Source organism: Ixodes scapularis, unplaced genomic scaffold (assembly GCF_016920785.2).
Source record: "Ixodes scapularis isolate PalLabHiFi unplaced genomic scaffold, ASM1692078v2 ptg000597l_1___fragment_1__unscaffolded, whole genome shotgun sequence".
Classification (NCBI taxonomy): Eukaryota; Metazoa; Arthropoda; class Arachnida; order Ixodida; family Ixodidae; genus Ixodes; species Ixodes scapularis.
In genome coordinates, this window is record NW_024610006.1 from 150,934 (window position 1) to 162,388 (window position 11,455).

Sequence of the window (11,455 nt, forward strand, 5' to 3'; positions counted from 1 at the left end):
TTAACCTACATTTTGTTTAGAACAGGTCTCTTTCGTGTACAGGTACGTTATGTAATAAAGAGGTGGCTGTAAGTGTGGTGGCGGAGGGACGATCAATTGGATCGGCATGGAGCAGTTCAGGTCAAATAGTTTTTGAGACGTTTCAAAGTCTCCATTTTTTACAGGCACTCTGGAAGCCCCCGCCCCTGTGGTGAAGTTTGCCGTAGCCTGATGGACCACCAAAGACCGAGTTGAGAGCTCTCTATGAAGGTTATTCACCCAAGCATACATTCAATAGCGATGATGTCTACGCTTATACTACGGAAAGGAACCCTTTAGGACGTCCTGCCTAATGGGCTAAGAGGTGGCTGAAAGAGTGGAGGTGGTGGGTCAAAAGCCTTTTATTTCCTTTCACAAAATACCGGGTGCGTATGCCTATAGGGGCATACTACTACCACGTGTCTACAGTTTCGCTTCTCGTCAAACATAGTATGTCCTCGATGCAAAAGGTCTACATTTACATCGTAACAGAAAGATACGTCGACGTACTTCAACATCTGCGGCGCTCGATTGGCAATCACGTCAAATATGTCCATACGGAGTTGGTAGCATCCGGACAACTTTATTGTCTCTAACTTTACACATTTGGCTAAGAAACCGCGCACGCCTCTGTCCGTTATTTTAACTAGTCCCGAAAGGTCCGCGTGTACGAGAATTTCTCCGGCGTTAGCAGCCAAAAGGTCAAGACCGTTATCGGTGACATTCTCACAGTTTGCTAGTAGCACGGTCTGCGCAGTTTTGGGAACGTTCATGACGGCAACGTCCCCCACCGGCATACAAGACGATAGGTCCACAAAGGTCAGATTTGGATAAGAAGCGAGTATTTTGGAAGCGTCCACATCTCCGATCATATAACATCCGGCCATTTTTAACGTCTCGAGCCGGGGTAAGGACGGCAATTGCGTCAATTCTACACGTAATGCATCGATCACGTCAGTTTCGCCAGTCGGTTGAATACAGAGTTCCTTCGCACTCGGATGCATCATTAAATGCGTCAAAAAAGCGGAGGCGCCGTTTCTTCCGGCCCACGAAATTCGTAGCGAATTCTCGGACCAATCGGGAACGTTGTGGGATGAGGTGCCGTGTTCAAGTTTCATCATAAGCACGTGTGGTGCGCATCCTTCGCGACTCGCATAATATACTTCGTAAGGTTCCGACCCCGCGGTGACGAGAGACGGAGTGATTGCCCCGGGTATATGCGCGAGTAGAGATATTACTTCGTCGTCCGACGAAGGACTAGATTCGTGGTGGTCAGTGGAACGTATACGTTGATACGGTGTAAAACTGTAGGGCGGTTCGCTCGGAGTGGACTCGCTACTGGCGGCCGGCTTCTCGTGCCGATGCGACTCGCTCGGCGTGGGTCTTCTGCGTTGATAGGGCGTGAGACTGCATGACGGTTCCCTCGGAGTGGACTCGCTACTGGCGGCCGGCTTCTCGTGCCTATGCGACTCGCTCGGCGTGGGTCTTCTGCGTTGATAGGGCGTGAGACTGCATGACGGTTCCCTCGGAGTGGACTCGCTACTGGCGGCCGGCTTCTCGTGCCTATGCGACTCGCTCGGAGTGGGTCTTATGCGTTGGTAGGGCGTGAGACTGTAGGGCGGTTCCCTCGGAGTGGACTCCTTACTGGCGGCCGGCTTCTCGTGCCTATGCGACTCGCTCAGAGTGGACTCGCTACTGGCGGTCGGCTTCTCGTGCCTATGCGACTCGCTCGGAGTGGGTCTTATGCGTTGGTAGGGCGTGAGACTGTAGGGCGGTTCCCTCGAAGTGGACTCCCTACTGGCGGCCGGCTTCTCGTGCCTATGCGACTCGCTCGGAGTGGGTCTTATGCGTTGGTAGGGCGTGAGACTGTACGGCGGTTCCCTCGAAGTGGACTCGCTACTGGCGGTCGGCTTCTCGTGCCTATGCGACTCGCTCGGAGTGGACTCGCTACTGGCGGTCGGCTTCTCGTGCGTATGCGACTCGCTCGGCGTGGGTCTTATGCGTTGGTAGGGCGTGAGACTGTACGGCGGTTCCCTCGAAGTGGACTCCCTACTGGCGGCCGGCTTCTCGTGCCGATGCGACTCGCTCGGCGTGGAACCTGACTGCATCGGACATCTGCGTTTGTAGGGCGTGGACGGTGGCGAAGATCCTTCGCTATCTGTCTGCGTGTCAGACTCCATCGTTCGAAGTCTTGCGTCAGGATATTGTCTCGGTGCGAAAAAAAGATACGATCGGAATTTGAAAAATACTCAGACGCGCTCGAGGTAGGTCATAGAACCTACACCATCCTTTTATTTCTATATAATGACTTAGCAGGAATATCGAGAAGCAGTTTATTAGTTGTGCTACCGTTAACTTATCTATTGAAAAAAACCGCTCCTACTCGATAACTTATTAGTCCAAGAACTTTACGCTATGCTATCGTATTTCCGAGAACACGAAACCTTGAGACGCAATAGGGCCGCGCTTGTAATAAAGGCACTCGGTAGGAATGATAACACGCTCGACGACGACGACGCTATAGAAATGAAAATTATCGGAGGGTCTTTAAATTATGTTATACTACCTACGTCATCATTCATTAGCTAAAGCCTTCAGAAGGCTGCCTTTCGAAAAGGCAGACGAATCCGCCCGTTTCTAGAGCGTTTAAAGTATCGTGTATTAACCTCGATATAAGACTTAGTGTAAAGCAATAATTATTCTGCGCACGCGTCTGCCTTTTCGAAAGGCCTTCTTCCGCGCCCCCATCATTATGAGTTGAATGGAGCTTTATGCATTTTTACCTTTAAAAAGGAAATTTTACCCCCCGCCTTAGCTAAAGACTTCAGAAGGCTGCCTTTCGAAAAAGGCAGACGAAGGCGCCCTTTTAAAAAAGTCACGACGTAGGAGTCGTATACGAAATAAAACGTGTATTGATCTGCCTTTCGTAATGACATTTGTTTAAGAACAGGTGGAAAGGAACCCTTTAGGACTTCATGCCTAATGGGATAAGAGGCGGCTGAAAGAGTGGAGGTGGTGGGTCAAAGGCCGTTTATTTCTTTTCAAGAAATACAGGCTATGTATGTCTATGGGGTATACTACTGTCACCTCTCTACACTTTCAGTTCTCGTCAAACATGGTATGTCCTCGATGCAAAAGGTCTACATTTACATCGTAACAGAAATATACGTCGACGTAGTTCGACGTCTACGGCGCTCGATTGGCAATTACGTGAAATGTATGCATACCGGGGTTAGTACGGCGATTCCGTCAATTCTTGAGTTACTCCATTGATCGCGGTAGTTTCGCCAGTCGGTTGCGTCAAAAAATCGGAGTCGCCGTTTTCTTTGACCCACGAAACTCGTAGCGAATTCTCGGACCAATCGGCAACGTCGTGGGATGATGTGCGGCGATCAGCTATCAACGAAGGCAGCAGTGCTACGCGTCCTTCGTGGGGCGGCTTCTCGTACCGATGCGACTCTCTCGGCGTGGGTCGTCTGCCAACGTTGTGGGATGATGTGCGGCGCTCAATAGTCAACGAAGGTACCAGTATTTCGCGTCCTTCGTGGGGCGGCTTCTCGTACCGATGCGACTCGCTCGGCGTGGGTCGTCTGCCAACGTTGTGGGATGATGTGCGGCGATCAGCTATCAACGAAGGCAGCAGTGCTACGCGTCCTTCGTGGGGCGGCTTCTCGTACCGATGCGACTCGCTCGGCGTGGGTCGTCTGCCAACGTTGTGGGATGATGTGCGGCGCTCAATTGTCAACGAAGGTACCAGTATTTCGCGTCCTTCGTGGGGCGGCTTCTCGTACCGATGCGACTCCCTCGGCGTGGGTCGTCTGCGTTGGTAGGACATGAGACTGTAGGGCGCTTCGCTCGGAGTGGACTCGCTACTGGCGGCCGGCCTCTCGTTCTGATGCGACTCGCTCGGCGTGGACTTTATATAATGACTTGGTAGGGATATCGAGAAGCAGTTTATTAGTTGTTATACCCTTAACTTATCTATCGAAAAAAAAAACGCTCCTACTCGATAACTTATTAGTCCAAGGACTTTACGCTATGCTATCGTATTTCCGAGAACACGAAACCTTGAGACGCGATAGGGCCACGCCTGTAATAAAGGCACTCGGTAGGAATGACAACACGCTCGACGACGACGACGCTATAGAAATGAAAATGATCGGAGGGTGTTTAAATTATGTAATATTGCCTACGTCATCATTCGTATATATAAATAATGACACACCATTGTCCAACACACCATGCATCTACCGTACGAGGTATGGTACATGATTCTACAGCACTTGGATGCCGAAAGTAAACGTTCGGCGGCCAGGGTGTGCTCTATCTGGTTGGACATCCTACTATCTCCCCGCATGTGGACTACCGGCGTGGTACCCCTCCCGGCTACCGACTCGCACCTCATGCGGCGGCGACGCGTTACCGGAGTGCGCGTCGAGAGCGCCTTCGACGTGGACGAGGTACCCGACAGCGTCCTCCGACTCGAATCGAGAAATACAAACTATAGTGCCATCATGAGCATCGTTCATTGTCGCGGATTGGACAACGTTACGCATCTTCAAATTACTGGATCCGTAGAAATGACCGATCGCGCGGTAGCCATCATGGTGAAGAACATGAAGAGACTGGTCAGCGTCATGTTCGAAGAGTGTTGTCGCATCCGGGCGTCGAGCCTGCAGCATCTGGCAACTCTCGAGCAGCTACGTTACCTGAGAATAACCAACGAAAACATATACAACAGAGACTACGTTCTTCATTCGGTCGGATCATACAATGCATTTTCATACGACGGCATAGTAAATTTCATGATAAAGACGCCTCAATCGCTGACCGTTTTTGACTTTGGGTATTCTCCCGGCGCATTGATTACGGGCCATCCCGACGTTAAAATTTGCAATTTATACGTCAAGACGCAAGACACTATCAGGACGGATCTCTGGGCACTTCATTACATTGCCCAATTTTCAAGAAAGTACGAAGGCAAGACCGTTTATTTGCAGTTTATTCACGAAGCGATAGTACACTCTTCTGTAGAGAGTTTGAAAGGGCAATAAATTTATTTCGATTCCAAAACCATCTCTTCTCGTTGATTTGAAAGTAGCATTCGGGGGAAGTCGCCGGCTCTCAAGACCTTGTGGTTGCGACGCCGCCTTCCTTCCTGAATCTTGATGGCTTCCTCCACGAGCGTGTCCATGCTCGACGATCCACCAGCCATCTCGTATAGTTGACGTGGTGGCGACGAATCTTTCGACGCCAAGGGCGGGTTGACGTTTGCACATAGGACGCTGTAGTGGTTGTGAACGCCAGTAGCCACGTACTTTTGCTCAAACTCGTCAAAGACGGGATAAGAATCGCTTAGCGCCTTCCAACCCGCCAGGTACCTCACTAGCGTAGAGTCTATGAAATCAATGGTCATTTGGTTGACTTGGTTCGGAGTAACCGTTTCCCCACCCTCGTCGATGCGCGACATGACGAGCAACGGTTGTAGCAACTTCTCGACCGCCGAATCTCTCTTGCCAAAGGCCAATAGAGGAACGGCGTCCGCTTCGTAGAGCAGCTCACAGGTCTTGTAAAGAGGTAGCTCGTAAAGGCAGCGCTCGATGGCGTGAAGATGAATAAAGACCTCTCGGTCCTCGATTGAGTGGGAGAGACGGGAAAATTGAACGAGATACATGCAGCGCTTTAGGTTGATGCAAGTCCAGTATACGAAGGGGGCCATGTTTGCGTAGTCCCGGTAACTTGCGCCGTGATTCAGGTATCGCACGACGCGGTCGTCGGTAGGCAGGTGGACGTAAAAGTCTGGGTCCATGACGACGCGCTCCTTATCTTTCGCGGTGTCGCCGTCCACCGCCGAGATTCGCTCGGACGTGGTGACCTTTATGGAGTAGGCAAATTCGAGGGCCTTGAGGATCGCAAACGGCATTTCGTCCTCGAGGTAAATCAGAGCGCGCATCCCGTCCCTCGACACGAGCGCAGGCATCGCCACGGTCATCGGAAAGAGAGACGCGTCCGGGAAGCGCAAGTACTTTACGACGGCGACGCGAATGCCCGTCGTCCGCGAAGTCTGCGTCTCAAAAAGATATTTACATAGAGGTAGCACCACGCCAGTAAAGACGGCCTCGTTCTTTGGCGAGACGTGCACCGCAGAGGCAAACTCGAAAAAGCTATCGTAGACGGCCGAGTAGTACTTATTGTAGAGGATCGACAATCGGAATGCTATGCAGACCATCGAATACTTCATGGCCGTTTCGTGGACCTCTTCCTGGTCGTCTTGTTGGTCCTCCATTGTCGGCGCGAGTATATGCATACACACAAATTGTAAAAAAAAAAGTTTTTTATTTGGTCGCAATTCTAACTTCTTCCATAATCTCGTAAAAATCCGTACCGAAGGAATTGAACAACCAGATCCGCAATAGCGCAAAGACCCTTTCGAAAAACTCGGCGCCCGAGATGACGCAGCCCCTGGAGTAACTCCACAGTGCGGTCAGATTTTCCTGCACCCGTAGAAAGGAGACGGAATTTACGACGGCGCACAAAAAGTCCTTGTGGAGGTTGGGGTGGCAGAGCGTCAGACCCGAACCGTTGTAGAAGGCGAGTCTGTACATGTATGTGCTCTCTTCAACCGCGTCGTACAGGTCCACAACGTGCGTCCTGTCGGTCAGGATCGGGCCGTTGCAACGGTGGCTCATGGCCGACCACCAGAGGAGAAAACAGGTGCTCCACTGCGGGTGTACGCCAAGCCGGTTTTTGAGGAGCTCCACGAAGCGCGCGGCAGACTCGGCGTCGTCACCGCGGTCGTTGCCTATTCCGCTGTACAAGTACTCGACGCTCTGGTCGCTCAGGACGTAGGCGTCGTAAGAATCACTCGATGCCACGTACTGCACGCCGTCCGACACTACCACGTCGTCGTCGGTCGCTAAATCGCTAATCTTGAAGAAGGTGGTCATGACGTCTTCCGGCGAGTCGAGGACGGAACGATCCTGTTTGACGGGCACCTGCATCTCGTTGATGTAGCAGGGTTGCACGTAGTAGCGTCGTCGCATGAATATGTCGCCATCGTTGGCGTACACGTACCGGTTGAGGAGGTCCTCGAGGACCCGGACCGAGTAGACGGGAAAGTACATGCGCAGATTTATGAAGCCGGTCTCGTCCTTTATGCCGGCGTGCTCAGGATCGAAAAACTGCTTCGAGTTTTTGAGCGCCGATTTCCTAGCGCCAAAAACATAGTTTCTAAAGGCCGAAATGTCGTTTCTCAGGATGCTGTTAAACTTTATTTTTTCATGCATCGTCTGTAACAGGCTCCACGGTCGGTGGGCGGACGGCGTCACTTGAATCGGACCGCACACCTTGCGGACACAGTGGGGGACGTTTGTTCGCAGCGCGTCGTGCGCCTTCAAAAACATCAGCGCGTTACTCCCGCACACGCAGGTCGTGAAGGCCGCCGACACGTGCCCTAGAAACTTTTCGTAGTCGAACGTCGCGTCCGACTGGTAGTGTAGCGTCACGAGTCGTATAAACTCCCAGATAACGGGCCCGATGGCCGTGCTCATAGACTGCGTGGCCTTGAAGAGCGACTTGTCCGATACGAGTCTCTTGGCCACGTACACCGGCTCGTCGTCTCCCGAAATAGAGCGGAGCGCCTATCCTAGGGTTCAAAGCTATCTGGTTGGGCAGAAAGCGGGTTCGGTAGTGGAAGGCCGATTCGGTGGTGTAGGTCCTTTCTCCGAGCGACACGGCGGATACGTCGAGTGCCTGGCGCAATGCGGTCTCGGCGCGCTCGAGTAGTTGAGGGTTTCCGTCGTGGCCGTACGCGATCTTGACGACGTTGCTCATCTGCGCCTCGACCGTCTCTCGTATCACTCGAAAATTGTCCGCCGCCGCGACTGCCTTGTCGTCCGTAGCGGCGACGCGCTTGGTAGTGATCAGGCCGCTCTTTTCGTCGCGTTCCACCTTTAGAAAGCGAGCGCCGTACAAATTATTTCTAAATATCTGCTCGGCCCAATACGCCAATAGGTGCACGCTGACCGCGATGGGTGAGTCGTCGATGCTATAAAGAACTCGCATCTCTATTTATACCCAGATTATTTCAATTCACGCGCCTGGAGAGAGTTTTTTCGGTTGGTATGTACGTACGAACGAGTCTGCTCCTTTTCTTGTGTGAATCTAAACAATCTTTCGAGCACCTTCGCCTACATAGTCGGTCACGTAGCTTTTGGTATTGTATTCTTGTTTCTAATATACGAGTTGGACCAGGTCGAACGTTTGTACGAGTACCGTCGCGATATGTAATAAAAAAGATGCGACTTTTCTACATCGCGTTCGTTTGTTCATTGTGGACGACTGCTACTATCGCCCTACGACTAACTCCGCTAGATCCCATCGTTGGCAAGACATCGCCCTATGTTTCAAACTGTGTCGACAAAAGTTGTAGACAAAGTTACACGCACTGGAACAACAATGCAGCGGAGGTCACCAATGTCACCAGATTTCAAAACGGACAAGGTTGCGATGAAAAATCTGGAATCGCAGTATACAACAGTAGCCTGTACGTCGTTCCCATGAACTATTTTCAAGACTTTGTCCAGATGGCGTCCGATATGTACCTCGTTCTCTCCAAATACAACGCCACCACTGGAAAAGCGCTCTGTGCGTACAACGATTCCCCCGTGCAGAGCATCACGCTCGCGTGCAAGTCCGACATTAATAACAACACCTTGACCATGTACGCAGCGAGTGCATACGACGTAACGTTAACACCGACGACTCCCGTCACGGTACCCGGCATAGTCGACGCTTGTGCCTTTTCACCAAAACTGAGATACGAGATGATGTATCCAGGCGATGTCAGTTGTTATCGTTACGGCCTCATCACGCCCACCCTGGCCGACGTGCTGTCCGTATACAGCGTTAAATGCCCGGAAAACTTGACATTCGAGCAGAACATCAATATCACGGTCCAATGTCTGAGTGGAGGGTGGACTCGCACCCCTTCAATCCGAGACTGTGTGCCGTTTTGTAACATTGACAAGCTGGTGTACGACAAACAGACGTATACTATGATACCTCTCAATCACACGCACTACAGAGTCCATTGCGTGGACGAAACCACGTACGTGGAACAAAACGACATAATCACGTGTAGTCCGTCGTATGCGTGGAACGTTGTGTTACCTGCGTGCACCCCCCGACCCGTGTGTAGGGTGACGCCAAACATCAGGATACCCATCTTGGACGATTCGGGTAACGTCGCTTTAAATACCACTACCAAGGTACTAGTATTTGCCAACGATCCACGCACTCTTTACTATCCAAAGTTTAACACGAGTCGAAAGATCCTCGCCCAGTGCAGTGCAAACGGGGAAGTCAATTTCGCATATTCGAACGCCGAAAACGCGACGAATTACTTGGCGCGACCGAGAATAGGCCCGATATCTGCTGTTCAAATTGCAACGACGAGAGCCGACTTTCACGTGGACGCCATCGGCGTATCCGTAAACAAGCACGTTCGATACTACCTGTTTTCCGCAACCGTCGAATCGCCCGACATTACGTTCACTACCTTCTCAAACGTGACCTTTAAGCTCACAAGCACCGGTGACGGCGGCTACGCGATCAATTGCACCAAGAGCCTCAACGGACCCGATGGTATGATGCGCACGAGCGTAGCGCACACCGCACGAGACTTTGGTCGCCTCTTGACACTCCTGTGCGGGCGCGAGGACCTGGTCGATCAGACCGTCAGGATCTGCCACAATAGCCCACTGATCGAGGGAAACTACACGCGCCACTTTTAGCTTAACTGTATTCCGTGCGGCAGCCGCCTAAGCTACGTCGAATCGGTCGTTGACGCAATAGGCGCCATGGTGAACAAGAATCCGACCTTAGACGACAAGCTGTTGTTAACGTCCACCCTCTGTCCGGCCGACTACAACGCGTCTGGCAAAGCGGCCGTGACGAAAGTGCTCGCAGCTCTCTCGCTCCTCTTCCTTACCCTGTTCTTTATCCTCTTGGTCATATTACTACTGGACAAGTGCCGTACCAGAAAAAACCGCAAGAAAGAGAAAGAGAAGACCCAAAAGGCCATCGAGACGAATCGTATCAACGTTTATACCAGCGCGCCGACCGAGGTCGTGCAGAAAGCGATGGACGACAAGAGAAAACTTCCACAAAAGCTTATGATTCGAGAATAAAGTCTTTATTCCTTTTCATTGAAAGCTATTGCGTATCTCGTATATTTAGAAACCAGGTCTTGCATTCCGTTTGAAACACAGCGCAGATAGGCAGTCGCGTATGTCGGGTCGCGATGGGGTCTATACCTCACCGCGTCAAACACTTCCTTCCTACACTCAATAGATCTCCGCTCGAGCTCGATAGCCTTGGGGTTGGAGTGGCGTACCGACACCTTTACTCGACCTCCGTCTTGTATCGATGTCTCGACCTTGGCCAGACAAAGGTCCACCACCTCTTTCGGCGTCTTGCTTTCGTCCAGGTGCAGAATCACGTCCACGAGTTTGCGCGCACCGGCGATAAAGTCGAACAGAGCGTCCACGTCGTTCGAGGACGTTGGTGCCCAGTGGTACACAATCATGGAGATAAAGTGGTAGTCGTCTCGCCGCTTACCCGCGAAAAAGTCGTTCGCGACGTTGACCAAGGTCAGGTTGACGAGCTTGCCCGGTCTCATGTACGTCTCCACATTCGTCGTATCGTCGTTAAAAACAATAAAGAAACTGGTCACGTACTTCAACTCCTCCAGGGGCTCGGTGATTTTGTCAAACGTCTTGATATCCGACGAGTTTACGGCACAGGCCAAAGTCTTGTCGCGCTCCTCTTCGTCCGCCGACAGCAGATAGACGTTGGTGGCTGCTCGTAGAAAATTCCACACCGAGAGCACGGCACCGTTCCAGACCCAATCCTTGACGTAGAGGCGTCCACTCAAATCTCTGTTTATGAGCGACAAGTTGAATAGAATTTTGTGTTCGACAAACAGTTGCGAAATGTAGAGCGACACGTGCTTTGAGGCAACCGTCCCAATGGTGTTCCACAGGTCGACGAGTCCCTCCGAGAAGACGATCGCTTCTACTCTCACCTGGGACGTGACAAAAAATCGCCGAGGTATTACCTCGCTCAGGAGTCGCTTGAAGGAGGCGCATTCCGTCGAACAGTCTGTAGAGATTCGTAGCACGCATACCTTTAGTGCAGAATCGTTGATTGGGGTCGATAAAAGCTGTTTCCGACCCTCCAGCGTTCTCTTCCGCCTGACTTTGGTGGGTGTGAGCATATTCGTTAGATTATTCACGCACGAGCAGTTATAGCTGAGGACAACTTCGCGTACTTCTTCGGTGCGAGTTTTCGCAAACACGCCAAACGGGTCTGGGGAAGATAGGTTTACCTGCATATTGATCTTGTCTATCGCCCCCAGCGTCGAAACAGATTCGTA

At 51.6% G+C, this 11,455-nt stretch overlaps 1 protein-coding gene across 1 annotated transcript; it reads right to left on the minus strand.

Annotated features, from left to right (window-relative positions):
• Window positions 1–380: 380 nt before the first annotated feature.
• On the minus strand, window positions 381–2,198 carry LOC115331046 (cell surface glycoprotein 1-like). Its single transcript, XM_040218715.3, has one exon. It carries the CDS (start codon window positions 2,196–2,198, stop codon window positions 381–383), a length of 1,818 nt encoding a protein of 605 aa, XP_040074649.2.
• Between the last annotated feature and the right edge of the window lie 9,257 nt (window positions 2,199–11,455).

Bases quoted from the DNA above. Each gene is read 5' to 3' on its own strand.
- LOC115331046 (XM_040218715.3), bottom strand. From the start codon at position 2,198: ATGGAGTCTGACACGCAGACAGATAGCGAAGGATCTTCGCCACCGTCC.